The sequence below is a fragment of the Paramisgurnus dabryanus genome, chromosome 1 (assembly GCF_030506205.2).
Source record: "Paramisgurnus dabryanus chromosome 1, PD_genome_1.1, whole genome shotgun sequence".
NCBI classification, from domain to species: Eukaryota; Metazoa; Chordata; class Actinopteri; order Cypriniformes; family Cobitidae; genus Paramisgurnus; species Paramisgurnus dabryanus.
In genome coordinates, this window is record NC_133337.1 from 28,994,741 (window position 1) to 29,016,283 (window position 21,543).

Here is a 21,543-nt window from a genome sequence, read left to right on the forward strand (position 1 = left end):
GACATGTGGGTGTGCTATTCCGGGGGAAGTGCCCATAAAAGAAATATAATAATACGTAACGTCTACCCATGATACGCAAGATGTACCCATGTACAAAAAAAAACTTTTTGAAACTTGTACAACCCCTGGCGAAGTGCATTCGGCACAGAAATACTCACACATCCAACTGCTTTTTTGACACTTTGCCTATGTTTAGCATGAAGAATCCAACTCTTGAACTGTTAATAAGTCAGAATGCATAAAATACTGTTCCCCCCAAACCCCCCCCAAGACAAAGTGCCCAAATATTTTGTCCTGAGGAACTCTAATGGGATTTTTTTCTAATGGAAAATTTTTGTCACACCTACAATTTCTTTTAAATTATACTAAAATATTTTCAGCCTCTGTGAACTTCTGAAATAAAGTATTATAAGTATCATATCAAGTATTTGTTCTTCATCTTATGTGATGGGTATGACTTTTTTAATGCAAACCTCGGTGATGTGCCCGATTTGCTCTTTGACTTCTCCCCTGTTGAGTTCTGCAGAAAGCTGGGGTTTGCTTTGTAGAGATCTTGTAAGAGTTTCTGCTCATATTCTTGGTGTTTCCCTGCCTGCAGTTGGCAAATAAAAAACAGTTCAGACTTAAAGTTGTAGAAATTTAAGCAAAGAGGTAAAAAAAGCTGCAACAAAATACCTGCATTTCCTCTTTTGTAAAACTAGCTGCTTCGTCTCCCAGCTCATGCAGATACATGCAGTCTGGTTTGGGACACTGCATGCTTTTTAGAAAATAACTGCAGTATTTTGTTGTACCTAAAGAAGCCTGCATGACAGAAATTCAAGTTAGATATGCTTATACATTTCATTGACTCAATATTCTTTAAAAGATGTTAGATAAATTACCTTGAGAGTTCTCCCATCTACTACAACATTATTAACACATTGTATAGCTCTAAGGGCGTCCTCTGATCTGATGTAAGTGACGTAGGCACTGGCACTAGGACCCTGGGGACAAAATGATGGATGAATACAGTGCACTGTCACATGCAAGGAAAAAATAATGTAAAACAGCTATTGTAAACTGAGATTTTATGATGGATCAGGTCATAATTCATGTTAGATTACTTTTAAGGGTAATTTTACAGATGTGATGTTGTTGACTGAAGATAGTGATGCTCACCTGTGAGCCAGCATAAGAAGTGCTGTTATTGATGACCACCTTATGGATCTTTCCGAACTTCCCAAAGTATTCCGGCCTTTTTAAGACCTGCAATCGGAAACCAATTATATTTAAACAGATGTTGATGAAACCGGCAGACTTGATTACGAATCATCAACAGCAGTTCATTTATAAATGTCATTCACAGAAGGGTACATTTAATTATCACGACACTTCATCATGACACCATCAGCATTGATTTTCCTAGAGCCAGGTTAAATCTAGGTTAGGAACTAGACGTAACCTAATCAACATTATTAATTACGACTACAACATTTTTGCTTGCAAATGCCATCAAAACCTTACAATTACCTCTACTGGCAAAGACATGACTTTCCTAGGCTCTGGCTTACGATTTGGGAGCGTCATTGCAAACGCCATGCCAGAAGCGAAGAGGTAATGACCGCTGACCGCTCATTTGGATTTGTAAATATTGAGTGTACATTTCCATTTGTATGCATTGCTACACGGTTTTGCTAGAAAATGTCACTTATTAATTTACCCTCCGGTATGATCAAATGCATAATGCACCAATTATATACACAATTTGCATTCTTCACTTTCAATTTTTGGCACATTATTAGCATTAACCCAGCAAGCTGCCAATTTTATCGCAATATGTGGAACAGAGAAGTAAAGATGAAACGGCCCAGTGTGTCCATTATTTTTTATCCTCAACCAAAATCACTTTTACAATATCACACTGTCATTACGACTTCCAAAATCATAAATACTTTCCAGGAGGATTTGAGGAGCGGGAAAAGATCATTTCTGTAATTTACAGTCGGTTAATTATAAGCAAAATGTTTAAGAGGTAAATTGTTTTACAAAGTTGGAATAAAACAGTCAGTCATTCGAAACAGTAAAAAAATGGATTTGTTTCAAATAACAGACTGTACTGGAAACTAATGACCTAAAGCTCGAAAGGATGTTTAACAAGGAGGTCTGTAAATCAACAATAAAAATATAAAATATAACACAGTGTGGGACACAAGCAAGTAGCAAGTGAATGACAGCTCATTGGTGGAAAACTTTAGCTTGGCGACATGGTGCTTTTGAGATTCTGATCACTCTTGAACTGTGAAAGCAGACCGGATATTTCTTTGTGGTCTTTGTTCGAGTGAAGCAGTCCTCACACTTAACGCCTTAGCTGAACAGTGAGAAATTAACAAAAGCTCAAAAACAGCAAAACGAGACCGGCAGAAGAGAAATTGCCTAAATACTTCAAAGTAAAAAAACTATAACTACACAAACAACATTCGGTGAGAAAAATCCCATAACACTTTAAGCGAGCATGGGTCTTTAAAATTCTCAAGGTGTTTCAGGGTAGCTGTCCCCTGATACACCTTTAGAATTTTAAAGACATAAAAAAGAGGGTCCACATTAAAAAAAATTTAATGACATTTCAAAGAATTTAAATAAAATTATAACACTAAAGACGGTTTCAGCAGTAACAACATAAACAAGCTGTTTTCGTGGTTAACATGTATCTTCCGGTAAACTCCGCTAAGAATAAATAACAACAAAGTACTTTAAACATAGTGTATTTATATAACAAGCAAAATAAACAACACGTAGATTACCTAGGAAACCAAAACATTTGTTATTTTCGACGAGGTATTTGTTCAAGAGTTCAGTTTAGCAACTAGTCAGACCATTAAACAAACAGAAACCGGAAGTAAAGTTCGGACCAGACGCGTATCGCGTCACCGCACATGCGTCCGATGAAAGTCCCAAAATACCTACAATGTAAAAACGATTTGTTGCAATTACATTAAGTTTAATTATTTTAAATTACAATTAATTTGAAATAAATTCATTGACTAGTAAGGAGTTGCTTTAAAATGATAAAAAATGAAGTTGAAATAACTTAGGCTAATTTAACTTTATTTTTATAATTTATAGCAACTACTCACTACATTATAAAAAGTGAAAGCTGCTCTTCTTGAATTGGTATCACCTAAAATATTTAAACATTTTCAACTAAAATTTTCTCACTTTAAAGGATAATTCCGGTATTTAACACTTTGAGTCTCATTTCTGGTTTGTTTTGGATGAACTACAGTGATGGACACAGAAATTTTGACAATGGGTCGTGTCTTGAGTTTTTGACTCGTTTAGAAGCGTCTCTTGACCGCTTCAGAATGGAAGTCAAGGGCCATGCACAAACATGTCATTAAAACAACACTTAACGTTGATTTTCAAGACTGTACTACTCACCGAGTGGGTCGTGGTGTTCGTTGATGATTAAAATCAAATATATTGGCGCAATGTATGATTTCAATCCGTGTTATTTGCTATAGTGGAACTATTTTTTCAGATACCTCACAACCGCGTATATACTTCCGCTCTATATTTGAGTCTGAAGCGTTAGCACACTCCCGACCACTTGATGGCGACAACCACTTTGCCATACAAGTACGCTCGGTGTCTAGCGTATAGACAGTCACAATTGAGCTCAACTTCAAACCTAAGGCTGGTCACGGAGCCATCAAATATTATTGGGAAAAATGTATTTAAACCGAGCGAAAAAACTACAACCACATGTAAACAGACCCTTTTTCCATTTCCAGTGGCGGAATGATATATCAGCGAGCAATGAGTCTTCCAAGAGAAGTCAATGGAATTGAACAAAATGTCAAATAAAACACGACAGAAACTGTATTTCGCTACACAACTTGTTTTTAAATCATCAACGAACACCACGAACCACTCGGTGAGTAGGACCGTTTTGAAAATTAACGTTAAGTGTTGTTTTAATGACATGTTTGTGCATGGCCATTGACTTCCATTCCGAAGCAGTCAAGAGACGCTTCTAAGCGAGTCCAAAAGTCAAGACACGACCCATTGTCAAAATTTCAGTGTCCATCACTGTAGTTCATCCAAAACAAACCAGAAATGAGACTCAAAGTGTTAAATACCGGAATTATCCCTTAAGTGAAAAGGTGAAAAAACATTTAAAATAGAGATGCACGATAACACTTTTTCAATTGCTGATACCGATACCTGCCGATACTGTATGTCTGTATTATCTTGAACAATTAAAAATTGCATGCACTCAATGTTAAACATTAGTAATTTTAAATTTAAAAAACAATTTAAAATGATTTACAAGTTACAAGAACTTTAGGAATTATTAATCATGGCAGTGTTAAGGAGGACATATAAGAGGTACAAATAAGTGTTTGAAATATATTAAATTTATTAAATATATTGCGCAAAACATTTACAGTAAAAAAGTTATTTTGGGAATTATGCGCTTAGTATAACGCACAGTATCGAAATTGGATCGGCCTTTAAGCTCGATATCTGATCCAGCCAAAAAGCCCAGATTGGCCCCGAAACCAATCCAGAATATCGGATCGGTGCATCCCAAGTTTAAAAATTACTTGAATTTTCAAATTAAATTTTCTCACTTTAAATGAAAACTTTCGTTACCAACTAAAGTAATTTTTTAAGGTGATCCAACCCTTACCTTTAACAGTGTCAAGAAAGTTGAAATGAATTGTAAATTCAAGTTGATTAAACTTAAAAATGTAAGTGTGACAAATAATTTTTACAGTGTAATAGAAGGGAGACCCTAAGAGACTGAATTACACTCCTTAAAACATCTCTCTCATTAATAAAGATTTTCTCGGAGCACAAGATTTAGGCCGAGCAGTCAAGAAACTATTTCATATGTGTCTCTGTGCTCCTGATCTCATTTAAACGCTCTTGGAAAGAAAAGCGTTTTCATTCTCTGTGTTTTTCACAGTGAATAAGTTGTTCTCTGCTGAGAGCTATTCAGGGTGCATGACGTCAGTTGTGATGGCAACTGAAGAGAAAGAGAGAAAGGACGTCAGACAGAAGAGGCAGAGAGATGTTTTTGTGGGTTGGTTGTACCACAGACTAAGAATAATGTAGCTGGTACTGTATTCAGGTAGCTATATCCCTTTTGCCAGTGACCAATGTTTATGCACTTTAACAATGTGTGGCACAAAACCAAATCATATCTACATATCTAATGATATCTCCAAGCAATTCATTGTGAAGACTTCTGAGCTTCAGATGGATAGAAGTCTATGTGACATGCCAAAATAACACAAATTGTACTAGACTCCTAACTAAATTAGACAAAATTGCAGCCCCAATCCTATGCAGTTTGTATGTTGTTCAGATCGGTCTGTAACATACGTATCACTTTAAGGTTTTCTGGATGGCTGGGAAGCTGCTTACTGGCAAAGCCAAAAGAGCCCACCGGTGACACAGATATGGCTCAGTTCCTACAATCCTTATGGGATTTTCTCCAACCAATTTATTATCTCCCAGGCAGAAATCGAATATACAATTACTGAGAAAAGCAACAGCACATCTCGATTAAAAAATATGTTAAATGTACCATTATTCAATAATGTGGGATAAGTTACTTGTCAAAGATTAATAACAGCAATATGAGAAATACTTAGAAATGTATTTATTATATATGGCTCAGAGGTTCATACCAATAAGCAATTTATTAGACTCAGACCAAGAATGTCAGATTGGTCTTCTTGCACAAAAGAATGTGATTTTACCAGCACAGAAGCTTAAGCAACTAGGACAAATGCTCCTTAACCTTTATATTGCAACAGTTACCAAACAAACCAAGACCTTTTTAGGACACAGATAACAAAATGTGTAACAAACAATGGAAACTAACCAAAACAAATGCAAAAGCAGCAAAATGCCACATTCATCAAAAATTTGATAATTGACTGAATGCATTTGGCACATATTATATTTTCACTTAAAATCTGCCACAATGATTTTTCAGCAAAGTCCTCTAAGTGCATGGAAGAAGAATTGGATGAACGTTGGCACACATTGGCTATGTTTACATGCACAAAATTTTGTCAATCCGATTAAATTTAATACGTTTGAAGGTTACGACGATACAGTTTACATGCACCCTAAAGATTGCAATCTGATTAAAATGTTCGTTTAAATGTACATTCTGTAGAATCCGAACCGAACGTCTGCGCAAACGTACAGCCAGGGTTGCCAGATTCGCGTATCAGAATCATCCAAAATGGATATTTAAAACTAGCCCAAAAGCATCCCAATGACTGTTCACAGCTCAAATACCAATAAGTAATGAACAAAATACTTTCATCTTTAACCCGCAGAAAAACAACAACTGGTGGAAAGAGTTTAAACAGTAGCTCAAATCGAAAAAAAGCATAGGACTTGCCAACGCCTCGCTGCGGACAGCATCTCTCGTCGAGTTCATCCTTTATCTCTGGATTAAAGTCAAAACGGAGTTGGAGAAAGTTGTTCTTAAGAAGTTTTCAGATTTAGGTGATGAAAACACACTTTTCAAAAGGCACTACGCTTTTTTTGCTTTAATGCAATTTTATTGCTTTAAGTAGCCTAATGTTTTAAAAGTACACATAAACGCGGCAGAATGTACATTGCGTGACCCCAGTAACCTTAATAATGTGTGATACCACTTTGCTATTGTGTGTTTCTGTGATGAGAATCATGTGATATAAGAGTTTAATATAAGACGTGAACTTGAGCACAAATGTTCTGCGCATGTGCACAATGTATTTTTGCATCCGATTGAGAAAATACTACGATTCACGCGTTTACATGCTTACTTTTCTCCTGCGGATCGGATCACAGATCAGAGTACAACACTCCCTTCAATACGATCCAAATGTGCATCTGATCGTACTCAATCGTATTAAATTAATTAAGGTGTTTACATGAAGGCTTTTCAATACAATTGAGCCATCAATACGATAACAAACGGATTATTTGGTTGCATGTAAACGTACCTAATGTCATCTTTCAATTGTTGAACTGCAAGAGGTTTTTTTTACAGAGTTGCATGAGATTTATCAAATATTGACCAATTTCAAACCTTTTATCTTCTTTATCTTTTGTCTTAAAGTGGAGATTTTTGACAAAAAAAACCTGCATGTACTAAGTAAGCTTTGCTGCAAAAGACAAATCTCAAAATTGTTACATACTAGTGGTGGGCAATGAAACCACGATTTTATTTCACAAAAGGATTTATTTAATATCACGATAACGATATGTATCACCGTAGTTTTTTTTCTTTTAATAAGGTTTTTATGTTATTAAAATATTTAATTCCATAAAATGTTCATATCTCACAAAAAAACTTATACATGCATAAAAAAGATGACAAAAACAAGCAGACTTTAAGCTCACTGAATATAAACCGTCAGTGATAAAAGAATGATAATAAATAATATTGTACATTATATATCTTAAAAGGTAGAAAAGTCAAGAGCAGTGGGAGATTTTCACAAAAACATAAGTGACAGAGAGGAGTAAAATAAGGTAAATTTCCCGTGTTTATGAGTATTTTGACGCATATATGTATTTAAGGCAAATAAAGCGACAAAAATACTCACGAGCTTAATGAGCAGCGAATACGCGCTCCTCTCACACAGAAACAGCGCGCGCATATAGCACTGATGTTTGTGTTTCAATGGCTTAAATACGTGTACAAACGTTACGTTTTCGTGACCACGTGCACAGCAATGTGACGTGGCGCGTAACCTCGATAGAGACGATTGTCCAAAATCTCTACCGGTTGACAAATTTCAACCAGTTTATCATATCTAGCAGTTTATCGCCCACCCCATTACATACCAATAAAATGACTAAAGTGTCTTTTGTAAAAATACGGCATTTCAATTACTGACTAATAACCTTTTCATTGCCATTAAAGTGAAATTACTGAACCTACACAATAATGCCCATTTACAAGACACAATACTGATTATGGAGATGTGGAAGGCTGTTGGACTTTTGCATGTGAGCATTATGAATCACCTCGGGGTCAGCGAGTCTTTGTGAAAGGCCAACCGCGAACACCAGGTTCCTCTGGACAACACGCACGCTGGATAGGTGTTTGCGGTTTTCTGTTATTTTCTGCTTCCGCTCGTTCTGCTTCTGCTTCTTCTCGGTCTTTATCCTCTGAAGCTCCTCTTGAGAGAGAGGTTTGTATACTGCAGGGTCTTCTGGGTAGGGCTGCACCAGATAAAAGATGTTTAATATTATTATTAAGTTTACGTTTATATTAATTTCGGTATACATCCTATCATCTAAACACATCTGAAAAATGTGTCACACCTACTGGCGTGAAGTGCATAATCTACTAATCACAGGAAATCACACAGTTTACTACGATCTTACAGGGAAAAAAAATATTAATAATAATAATGGCATCATAACCATTTGAAAATAAAGGCAAAAGGGCGGTGGTAAACTGGACACATGAGTGGGAAGGTTTTAGTAATTAGATGGGAGTGTTTATAACAAATATACAAGTACTTGGGGTCCATTGTACTCGCAAAGTGTTCGCTCTAAACAGCTGTACAGCAGAGATGAAATCATGCAGACCTCGAGGCAACAGAAGAGGAAAGTGAATTATGCCATCAAAGCTCCCTGTGATGCTGAATACGAGCCATTTAAAAACTCGCTTTTACCTTCACCTCCCTCAATGGAGTCATTCCTTTAGAAATAAAGCATTGCTCAAAAAATATTGAGTAAAGGCCGTACAAATATAACCCAGCGGTTTCAAAGCGTCCCAGTGCTGCCAACTTGGCAATATCGTAAAATTTAAGTGTAAAACTAAAGGCCCATCTAGTTCTCTTACTGTATTTTTTTTAGGCATACTGAGCAAGAAGCTGCAAACTATTTTGTTTTTAGCCCATTTGAAAGTTTATCAGTACACCCATTTTGTCAATACTAGTGCTGCGGCAAAATTATTTTGATAATCAGTTAATCGACCAATTATTTGTGATTAATCGATTAATCGGATAAAAAATGAAACAATTATTTAATAAAATTTTTGTTAATTATAACTAAACAAGAGTAACCAGGCTATTCATGTGTTAAAGTGTACTTAAAAAAATTGATAAACCTACACATTTTGAGATTTTAAACCTTAAATAAAACACACATTGAGTACGCAACTGAGTATAAATAGAGAAGTGATTAAATAATCATGTCAGCTAACCGTGATATTAATTTTGGTCAAAACAATTGTGATTATGATTTGTGGTGCAAGCGGGCATTAGGCTTGGGCGGTATCCAAATTTTGACACCATCAAACCGCCTCCCTGTTTTACCCCGGTATACGGTTTTACCGCCAAAATTATAAAATTATGACGTAAGGCTCAGACAGCGTCACCAAACTGTTGGCTTGTGTCTAAACCCTTCAGAAACTGAATACCAAACACTAATACTGAAAGAATAACAAAATAACATGCACAACAATGTTAACTTTTATTAGCAACAAATATAGCAGTAAAAAAAGTGCAAATACAACTGTCAAACAGAATTAAATTAACATAAACATCCAGAAATCAATTAAATTAAATAATACACCGCCCGAAAAATTGTAATAACAAAGAGCAGCTTATGAAAAAATTGCAAATAGAAGAACACAGCAGTCAACCAAAGTTCAATTAACATAAACATCCGTATTATAAAATTATTGCAAAGCAATAGTCCAAAACAAAAACTAGGAACGAGTGGCAAAGGGGCATCAAATCTAGTCAAGATTTTTCGCTAGAAAAACCAGCATGTTTACTTTGTCCGGCTTTAAAAGGGCACGTTGTGGACCGACAACTTTACCTGCGGTGCTGAAAACCCGCTCCGATGGTGTGCTTGTGGCACAGACGCACAGGTACTTTCGTGCCACTCGCGACATCTGAGGAAAACGGCAGGCAGCATTTTTCCACCAGAGAAGTGGGTCCTCGTCTCCTTCAGTAACTGGCTCCAAACAGTAGGCTGTTATTTCAGCTTCGACTCGGTCCTCTACGGTGCCGGTGCCGACGGGACCTGCCATTGCATTGGGTTTTTTTTGCAGCATACTTCCCAGAGACATCTTTTTGCGTGGGGGTTCGGGTTGCGCCTCTCCCTCTTCCACTCTGATGGCCACTGGACCTGCTGCCTCTAAAGTCATGATCTCAGCCTGTAATTCAGCCTTAGTCTCAGCCAATGCGTTTTCATCCGTCTCATATCCTCCACGGTAACGAGGGTCGAGGAAAGTGCATTTTCGCATTATTTTGCGCACTGAATCGGATTCATACTTGGCCTCCAGCTTTGTTAGAATTCCAGTTTTTATGGACTTTGTTAGCTGGAGGTCATTTTCGGACACAGCCAACACATTGTCCCTGCAGAGCTGTAGTATGGGGAGAATACAGGAACTGGTCACGTAATTTTCGCCAGACAAAATATCTGTGAAATCACCGACGGGTTTTAGTGCCTCGTGAACAGCTTTTAAGACGTCAGTGTCCTGCCATGTCAGGGACAGGTTGCTCCTTCTGTCATCAGACAGGACGTGTCTGATCGCTTGGGCCTGCTCGAGGATGCGCTCCACCATTGCCAGTTTGGAGCCCCAGCGAGTAGCGCAATCCTGCCGATGGACGGATGAATTATTAAATGAATAAACGATTAAATGAATGAATAGGCTTAAATAAACTAATTAATTCGTTTAACGAATGAATCGATTAATTGGCCTAAACGAATGAATAGGCCTAAATAAATTAATGAATGAATAAATAGGCCTAAATAAACGAATTAATGCATACATAAGTCCATTAATGTATATTATACCATTTGGTCAAATTTTCATGCCCTTTGTTTTAAATCCCTTATGCACATCAAGCCTGCATTTATTTGAAAAAAAAATACAGACAAAATTACAAATATAGCCTACTTTTAAGTATAATTTATTTATATAATGCAAAGCGTATACACTACCGGTCAAAAGTTTGGGGTCACTCACTCATTCTTTATTTATATTTTTTCCATATTACAGAATAATAATAAACTCGTCAAAATTACGGCATAACACAAATGTAACTGAGAATTATGTTGGTGACTAAAAGCATAAAAAAAATAAATCAAAACTGTTATATGTTATTATCAGAAGTGCAGTCATGCTTTGCCAAGAAAATGCAAAACCGAATGAATGCCATTTTTTTCAAGAAGCTTCTTAAATTTTCATTTTAGGATTAATTTAAAAGAGTATAGAATGAGTTAATATTTAATCTGTGCTCTTATTGGCTGCTTTTTCTTCAATATCAAGTGTAAGCCATCTATTTCAAAAATGTTATTTTAAAATAAAATTGTAGTTTTCTAATAACAGAAATTAATATGTTTGGCACAGGTATATTTTTGTCTACAAAAGTAATTTCAAGCATTTAATACACCTTCAGATTAAGTGATTTTTAGGATCATAGTTAACATTTTAGTCAAGTGACTCTAAACTTTTGAACTGTAGTGTATATATATGCCCTTTTTTACATTTGAGCACCTGCCCCTGAGGAATTCTCTGCACGTTTTATGCTTACCGTTATGAGACTATGTTCTGGGAGTCCCAAGTCCACTTGCTTCTTGTGGAGTTCATGCTTACGTTGCCAGCTGTGTGAAAAAGCCCCGACAATATTACGGCATAGTCCGAGGGCGCGCTCGGTTTTTTGCCTCTGATCATGCAATGCATTTGTGACAGCCAAATTTAGATTGTGACCGAAGCAGTTAAGCCACGGCCAATGCAGGGACCTGATTGCGGCAGAAATGTTAGCAGCGTTGTCAGTGGTTATGGCTGAAAGTTTTTTTTCGTCAAGTCCCCATTCCTGAAGTGCAGCTTTGAGCGCAGCAGCAAGATTGTCCGCCGTATGACTCTCAGGAAAATATGTCGTTTGGAGGCATTTGGATTCAAGTTTCCAGTCAGGTGTAATCGTGTGGACAGTCAGGGACATATATGGTGTCATGTTAACCGCCGACCACATGTCAGTTGTTAAGGAATAACTGTCTGCCGCTGACAGCAGCACTTGAACATTGTCTTTAACTTTACTATATAAATGTGGGACGGCTGTTTGTGAGAAGTATTTTCGTCCAGGCAGCTCGTACTGGGCATCTAGGACCTTTACCATGTCCTTAAAGGATTTTTTTTCCACTGTGTGGAAAGAGACCATTTCCTTCGCCAAGTATTTTGTCACTGCATCTGTACAGGTTTTCCAACGGACACTGTCCCTTTTGTACTTTGTTGTTTTCGCGAAGGCCCCCATTATCGTCGGCTGCGTGCTGGCGGTGTACGAAGATGTTGTTGGTCCTGCATCGGGAGGCTTTGAAATTGTTGCACTGAGTGAACTCTGGTCCATCCTCGCAGCAGTGAGTGGATGGTGGTTTCGTAGATGCGACCTTAGGTTCGAGGTATTTCCATCTCTCGCTGTCACCTTTTTATTGCACAATTTGCAAATTGCCTCGTGAGTATTTAGGGCCTCTCCCTTCTCGTTCGGTCGAAACCCGAAATACTGCCAAATTGCAGAAGTTGTGTTTTTTTTGGAGACGAGGTCACTCGGTGCGAGACTCGCCATCTTTCCCCTGCTCTCTTTCTCATTTACGCTGTCACGTGATGACAACCACGCATACGCGTTTTTAGGCATTGAATAAATTATATTTAATATTTAATCCTTGTCTGCTATATAAGTGATTTTTTTTTTAAATGACGGTATGACGGTATTGAAACTGGCACCGTTGCTATTTTTAGATCCCGCGGTATACCATTTTACCGTAATACCGCCCAAGCCTAGCGGGCATATTTTAATATTAGCTTGGCTTGGTTTACGTATGTTAATATTTAAAAAAATACTAAAACACTTCAACAAGTAAAATAAAATAAAATCAAAAATGTTTTATCCATTGTGGGGGCCCTTGCTCACAAAAACATTAGAGACCCCTGGTCTAGCGAATAGTTTGTCTATGTTTATCACAATAAACAAACATGGATGATGGTATTGGTTTCTAATGTACAGACTCATTGGTTACCTTTCTGCAGGCCGGACAGAGGCCGTTCTCATCTGTACGTATGCGATGCCAACAGAAGCGACAGATCTGATAGCCGCAGGTGCAGGGGAAGAAGTTGACGTCGTCAATCTCCAATGGTTCCATGCACAGTGGGCACTCCATGGGGTCCTCCTTGACCTCAGGGCTGTGGGACATCCTATGGCACAACGCAGAGAGAAGAGAGAGGCGTTCTCGCTGTTCAGAGGGAGAGCTGATGAGGAAGAGAGGATGAGATAATGAGTGACTTTTCAAGGACAACGTGTTGAGTAGCATTTATTACAGTTCAAAATAGAAGTCAAGCTCTAAACAGGTTAACTACAAATAAAACCAGATTTCATTCCAATTAATCATCCAGTTATACTTTTGTCTATTGTTTGTACCGTATGCTGTGTACACACATAGACTGTTAAAAAAATATGGACGTAGTGTCCGTGACGTCACCCATTGGTTTGTGAAGATCGTTTTTGAAGCTTGAAGTTGGCATTGACTGCCATCGCCATCTTGGCCACGCCCCCCAATTCACCCCCCCTCACAGTTGTCATGAAGGGCAAAATTAGCTATACAGACCAAAAACACTTTGTTCCAGGCTGTCAACATATTCTTTTTACTGTAAAGTTGGGCATTTTAACATGGAGGTCTATGGGAATTGACTCCCTTTTGGAGCCTGCCTCTAGCGGCCAATCAATGAATTGCAGTTTAAGTCACTTCCGTATTGGCTACATCAGAGAGTTCGGATGCTTGCCCCTCGTGTACACACCAAACACAAAGCATCGCGTTCCTCACTCCAAATTACTCGAAAGATTTAACTCTTTCCCTGCCATTGACGAGTTATCTCGTCAATTAAGAGAAAACACTTCCCTGCCAATGACGAGTCTTTTCGGCAATCCATATTTCTGCTATTATCCAACAGATGGCGCTCTTACCCAACTTATAAAACCTGGAAGCAACCTCTTAGGCAAACATTCAGAACTTCGTGTAGGTTTTGATGATCGCTCTGAATCTGATCTCTATCAAAGTCCTTCATTTTTAGGAAACATTTGAGGCAAATGCAAATAGTGCATGTTTTTTTTCACCAATCGCCCCACCCACTTGTGTCATTCACACCGCCTGGCGTCTATTAGCGTTTTTGGGTGATAGACCTAAAAAGATCTATCATGAGGCAGCGTAGCTTACACCTTAATTTATTTGTGCAGTAATACTCAAAAATCCCTAGCCTGGGAGCCAGCCGATCTTAGCCCCGCCCACCACATTTTGAAAAACGGGAAGATCGGTCTGGCGTTTTTCTGTTGAGGAGCTACTATGCGAGTCCCAAAACTGGCCGATGAATCAAATTGTGAGGGCGGGCTTTATACGATGATGGACAGATGATCAACAGTAACGTATCAACCACGTCACCAAAGAGCGCGTGTGTTCAATCTGTTTACAATGAAATGGCTGCCGCTGGAGAATTCATATGTGTGGAATCTGACATTGAGTCTGTTCTAAAAGATATCGACAGAGCATTGATTTAAAAAGAGGAACAGAGAAACGCGATCAAGGCATTTGTTTATGTTTTCGCCGTCCTTCCTATGGGATTCGGCAAAAGTTGGTCGCACTTATGGAGGACAAAGTTAAAGAAGCAACTGAAATGGGTATCACGGCGATGCAACTCGGCGTGCACAACGAGATGGATATAATTAGCGGTCGTTGCCAGCTTCTTTTCGGAAGCCCGGAATCGTGACTGCTGAATAAGTGGAGGGACATGCTAGGCTCCGATATTTTTCAAGCCAATGTAATGGGTAGCTATCGTCATGGATGAAGTTCACCTAACGTACAAATGGTAAGAGAGTCTTACTGTATGACTTAGTAAATACTTAATGTTGTGATATAAATGAAATGTTGTAAACATAGTAGGTGTTGATGTACGTTCGCTAACTCAGACTTAGTATAATTACAATGATGTTAGTATCATTGTAGCGAAATTACTAGCAGTTCGGTCAGGCTGCAAAAGATGACATTTCAACATACGTCACACACTCCGTTGCTCTGATTGGTCATAGGTCTATCCAATTGAGAGGAGAGGCATTTTTCGGTTGAGACACGCCTCATAGTTTTAGCTCAATGGAGCGGTATCAGACTCAAATTCTGACTAGAATTGAGTATGACAACGTCAGGCTAAAAAATCCCTTTAAAAAACGAACATGCACGAGTACAAACAAAGATTTGTCTGAGACAGTTCCCTTTCCTGGCATCACTTCCCCCTGAAGTTTATTTAACAAACAATGGAACAAAGTTCCTGAATGGAAACAAATACAAGTCCAGTCTGAGGTGTCCAACATGACTACGAGGTGTTCAGCAAAGCAATATCTTCTTCATGTTTCATGCAGATATACTAATAAAACAGTCTAGAAGGGGTATCAGACGATCAGGCTGATAAATTAAGACTGCAAAATACTAATAAAAACTGATACACTTACACTGCACATCCTCGCTCCATCATTGCCATGCACCAAACACTACATGCAATGGACTCCAATGCACCCTAATGCAACTTCATCAACCGTCCCTCCCTAACCTGTACAAATCCAATATCAACATATCTGTGCATCAAGTATTTTTTGTCCTTGTGCATGCCCATGTGTGTTTTGTGTGTATATATAATGTGTATATTGTAATCATACGGTGTATAATGTTTGTCCTATTGTATTCAACACTGTCTGGATGCATTCAAGACTTTCGCTCACCACTGCACAGGTGCTGTTGGTGATGTGACAATAAAAGTGATTTGATTTGGGTAAATGAAGTGTCACTTAGTAAGGGGAGTGTGACAGCGAGTGGTGAGGTGGACACAAGGCGATAGGGAAAAGGGGAGCTGGCTAAAAATATCTCATTCAGGGCAGGCAGAGTACAGCAGGAGGAGCCAGCCCCCTGAATCTCCCTTTAAAAGGAAAATGGTGATTGAATGCTTGGGACGGCCTGCTCTACATGTAGGGTAATCAGCACTTCAGCAAGGTCTCACCCCAGCTAACAGGGGGTGGGGACGAAATACGCTCCTTAGCATGCCAATATCAAATTAGAAACCAAGTGTGAGGGTTTTTTGCAGACCCCAGTCGGATCAAGTTGGAAGGAATTCCCACTGTCAAAGAGGAGGGAATGCCTTCCCAGGACATTAGCAATCACTTTGGGTAAATGTCTGGACTATCCCTGAGACCTGCTGAGGATGCTGCAAAACAAACACTGAACATTGCTTTAGGAAATGGGATTTTATTCCAGCTTAACAATTATATTCCCCCCATAATGATCACACATATATATATACACATGATGTAAACAAAAACTTTTATTATGTTATAGATTAATCGCGATTAATCGTTATGCATCCCTAGTGTGGACACATCAAGTATAGGCTTTGCACGTGGCTTCGGATCTGAAAATGACCGAACTGACCGCATATTAGTTACCCATTATTAAGTCTGGGGAAAAACTGCACATGTTGTTAAAAAGTGAAGCTTAATACGTAGTGCTGCCTCACGATTAGTCGCGACTAATCGTTTGCAGAATAAAAGTTTTGGTTTACAGAATATCTGTGGGTGTACTGTGTATAATAATTATGTATAAATATAAAATAATTCTAATAAAAAAAAACATTTGGATGCGTATATACATGTTTATATTAATATATAATTTATATTATATATTAATATAAATATTTATTATATACATATATTTTTTTCTTAAAATTATACATGAATGTGTGTGTATTTTTTATATACATAATTATTATACACAGTACACACACATATATTATGTAAACAAAAACTTTTATTCTGCAAACGATAAGTCGCGACTAATCGTGAGGTAGCACTAATGATATGGACATAATATGAAACCGAGCAATAAAAAGTCAAGGCTGAACTTTGAACTCAAGGTCTACATGACGATCATTAATGAGTGAGGATAAAACATTTCTGTCTTTTGACTACCATATCACAGCTAATGTATTGTACAGTAATAAAGATTGCTGATTCTAGTTCTGCTTCTAATGTAAATGCAAACTAAACTGAACTGAACTCAACTAAACTAAGGACTGATTTGTTTTGACAACCTTAAATAAAATCACACTTGCATCACTTCTTATAAAGGAGACAAAACACCAAAAATGTTTGCGAGAGGACGAACATTTGACTCCTGAACCTTCAAACAAGGTGCAGGGAAAACGTGTAATGTAAATCTACAAACAATGTTGTCTGAGTGAGTTTTGGCAGTTGTATATGTTTTTGTGCATACATTCACCCAGTGTGCCAAAGGGGCCTTTATACTGTGCGCAGGGGTTAATCTGGAATTACCCGTCTGCCTTCATAGGATATACACAATCCATTAGAAAACATTCAAAAATCTTAACAAACGTGCATCACAACTAGATATACAAAAGGGCTTTTCTGCACCTTACTATGAAGATAAAACATCAATGGCATGAGTAAATGACTTCACTGAAGGAATCTGTTGACTAAAGGCCTGGGTACATTTCACTTTTTATGCGTACACGAGGGTCACCGTACAGAGCGCGTGACACAGATTTTATCATCACAATAGTATGCGCATACGTTATGCGCAGGTCATGCATACGCGTACACAAGTATGTAGTAGGACATGAAAGGTTTTGCAGTTAGTCACAATGCGCATGCATGAAGCATACGTTTGGCTGGTGCTAGAAAAAAGTAAACACTGATTTCAATTAAACATGCATGTATGTAGAAAATAGGACTTTACAATATATTGAGTTTTAGTAATATATCAGTATTTTTAACGGGATGAGATGGTCTGTATTGGTATGGTCTGTCTGATATTATCTTCCTTTGCAAAAGAAGCTCGGCCAGAAATGTATACTGAGGTCAGATGTAAGCTTTTTCAACCAGGCTGCATGTTGTGCAGCTGTATATTTTCAAACAGGGTGAAAACCCCTTTCTTTGAATTTTATTTTCATCATACGCTGTTTTAATAAAGGTGACTGTGACCCGTATGTACACAAATAATCTTCTGTTGAAAGTAGATCACATTGATGTCAATAACACATAGCAATGCTATCAGATGGACTGTCCCTTAGCAGGGTTTCCCGCAGCACTTTTCAGTTCGGGCGGCCCACCTAAGCTGGGATACCCTACCACCTTAACTAGGCAGTCCAAAAAAAAATTCCACCAAACGCCACATGGCTGAAATGAGAGAAAGACATGGTCCTTCACTGTCTGGAGAATAACTAGCCTGTTGATAAAACATTTAATTAATAATAATCTAGTATGTGTTCATTTTCTATAGCTTCTTCAAAATTTAGTTTTATTTGAGTGTTTTAAATAAAATATTTTCATCATGACGCTTACACCCCACCCCTTTGATTGCCACGCCCCCGGCCCGCCCACCTGCACAACCCTACCACCTTAACTAACAAATTTTCTGCGGGAAACCCTGCTTAGAATATGAATCTGCTTCAAAATTGAATAAAAAATGTAATCGTTACATTCAAGCAAAACGATTCTTCATAACAAGAGCCTTTGCTGTGTGCTGACATGTTTAGTGAATGATATTATTGACAGTTGTCTCATTTAGGATGTCATAGAAGAGTGTAGCTGAAATAATCATTAGCGTGGGAGTTGTGTGTCCATTTGTGGGCTTCACTTCTTTAGCAGACAGCTTTGGCAAGGAATAAAAGATGTGTCTGGCCAGAAAACCACGTAGCAAAAGATTATTCGGGGAAGAGAGAATGAAAACATTAAAACAAGCTAAACTATAACACAATACGAGAAAAGTGGCGCCAGTTTTCTGAATTTACATGTACAGTTTACATGCACCTTAAACATTGTAATCTGATTAAAATGTTCGTTTACATGCAAATTACATATAATCCAAACCAAACCTCTGCGCAATGGTTGCCAGATTCGCATATCAAAACCATCCCAATGGACATTCAAAACTATCAAAAAAGCATCCCAATGATTTTTCAGAGCCCAAATGCCAATAACTAATGAACAAAATCCTTTTATCTTTAACCCGCAGAAAAAACTTGTGGAAATAGTAGCCCAAATCTGAACTAAAAAAGCAGAGAAACTGGCAACAGCTTCTCTCGACGAGTTCACGCTTTATCTCTGGATAAATGTACGAATTCAAAGGGGAGTTGGAGAAAGTTTGATTTAGATATATAGGCAATGAAAACACAATTGTCAAAAGGCACAACTCTATTTTATTACTTTATGTAGCCTTGTATTATACAAGTACACATGAACTCTGCAGTGCGTGACCCGACCCATTACCTTAATAATGCGATACCTAAATAATTCGTGAACTTAAGCACAATTCATTTGCACATGTGCACCAGGTATTTTTGCAGATGATTGAGAAAATACTACAATTCACGTTTTTAAATGCATACTTGTCCCCTGATGATCAGATCACAGATCGGACTAAACTCCCCCTTTTCAATACGATGGAAATTTGCATCCGATCAACCTAAATTTCTACTGATTGTTTACATAAAGCCATCAATCTTATTACAAACAGATTATTTGGTTTGGTAAAAACTCAAACCTAAAGGCTTGCAGATAGCACTTAGCTTAATATAGTAAAACATGTGGTCATCTGTATGACTAAACTGTTTTAATCATGAAATTTAAAGCAACAAGAGCGGATACAATAATGCCCAAAGTGTGATCATGTAAGGCAATGTTATTTTTGAAGATAAAATTTTAGAAAATGAAATGCCAACTCATCGGACAAAATGATTTCTATGCAACCTAACACCAATAACGTCCCCTTCAGGACAGTATCATTCACGAGCAGTGACCGACAACAAACCATTATCTATCCAACATTGCGTCAGGCACAGACAGCGCACTGGACCCGGGCCTAGACGTCCCGGTCCCCTCAGTCTGAACTGCTTAAAATCTTTCCCAAAAAACTATCCTAGACAACTCTCCTCGCGATCCCCTTTACAAGAATGTTAAGTTATGGTGATTGTTAAAACACTGTATCAGTTACATGACATCTATCTAGTCACAAAGCCCAGTTAAAGCATGCAGCATATCCAACATGGTTAACAGTAAAAGAAAGAAAGAGAGTAACATTAAGAAAGAAAAACAGTAACTGTAAGCACATCATGCTTGTATAAAACAGCAGGCAGCTCAAAAGGCCCACTGCTATGCTGACAAAACAATATGAATACTGCATACTCAACACTGTGACAGCAGTAACTGCAGATTACAGGAATGGGATGTTGCAACAAAAACACTGAAACAATGAAAGCAATTGGCTTTAACTGCTCATAGCCACCATTAAAACGCTTGTTAATCGCATTTGGTCAATCAGCATCAAATATCCACTGTCAGTGTTTTGCTGTATCAAATACACTATTGTTGTGTTGTCCATAATAAGAACAGCATTAACAGAGATAACAGCTGTGCTTGATATCTGAAAACAACACAAAAAAACCTAAGCTACATTTAAATGGCCTTAAGACATCTTCTTACTGTGATCTAACTCTCATAGTTTAAATTTAAAGTAACTTGCTACCCATAAGACAAGGAAATCCCCTTATGTCAACACACCAGCATGTACCAAAATGAAATGTTTCCTTGTTATTGCCCATAAGTGAACCTGCCATGCTAACACATATGGAAGTTATTAAAAATAGCAAAAGATAAACAAACATCGCTGTAGGTTAACTATGTCTCGTCTGGGTGTCTGAATAATCAAAAATGTGACAAAGTTTGACAAACTACGGATCGATATTCGTGTATTTCATCAAAAGCCGGTCAAAAGCGGCTAGATGCTAGTCGGCTAGCCGCACGGCTAACGTCACACTGACAGACCGCGAAAAGTGACATACAGACTGTACAACGACATAAAAATGTATATGATACATAGGTTTTATGGTGCAAAACGGATGACATTTGTTACAAAAATGTAAAGTGATGGATAAAAGCAGTTTGATGTGAAGGCGTTGGAGAAGACGGGCCTTGGTGGGATACTTACCCTGTCTATGTGTAAAGACAAATTCACAGCAGATAAACGCTATCTGAACAGCTCAGGTCTAGCAAATCTGCTAGTTTGATTTATTTCCGGGGTGGTTTATTCCTGCTCCTGTGTGTTTTGATGTGAAAACACCAATCCTTTATCTTAGTGCCTCTCTGTAGAGCGGTAGTACCTCCTAACCACCATCTTACATTGAAATAGGGAGGGGGCGCGTCAAGTAGTGACTTTCAGCGCATGCGCAGATGGTGGATGGAATGTGTGCGTATGGGTAATGTATTCTTCGTACTATTTTTAATTCAGCACTGCATAGTTTGAGAAGAATTGACGACAAACCCATTGCACTTTATCAAATACAAAATATTTTATTACTGACTTTATTGCAGTGACAGGCAACACATCACATAAATTAAGTCACTTGAAATATTTCACGACATAGTATGTAATACATTTTGATAAAATTAACAACATTACGCCATCTTAAATTTAATAAAT

The 21,543-nt window shown here is 38.0% G+C and overlaps 1 protein-coding gene across 2 annotated transcripts in view; it reads right to left on the reverse strand.

Moving 5' to 3' along the window:
• Positions 1-21,248, reverse strand: part of cnot4b (CCR4-NOT transcription complex, subunit 4b) — a 39,492-nt gene extending 18,244 nt beyond the window's left edge. For both annotated transcript variants that reach the window (XM_065289881.2, XM_065289880.2), the window contains exons 1-7: positions 21,052-21,248; positions 13,036-13,264; positions 8,026-8,223; positions 1,159-1,245; positions 882-983; positions 676-801; positions 474-592 (exon numbers count right to left, since the gene is read on the reverse strand). In XM_065289881.2, the coding sequence (XP_065145953.1) occupies positions 474-592; positions 676-801; positions 882-983; positions 1,159-1,245; positions 8,026-8,223; positions 13,036-13,209 (806 nt within the window). In that variant the 5' untranslated portion in view covers positions 13,210-13,264; positions 21,052-21,248. The remainder of the gene's footprint in view (positions 1-473; positions 593-675; positions 802-881; positions 984-1,158; positions 1,246-8,025; positions 8,224-13,035; positions 13,265-21,051) is intronic.
• Positions 21,249-21,543: the final 295 nt, after the last annotated feature.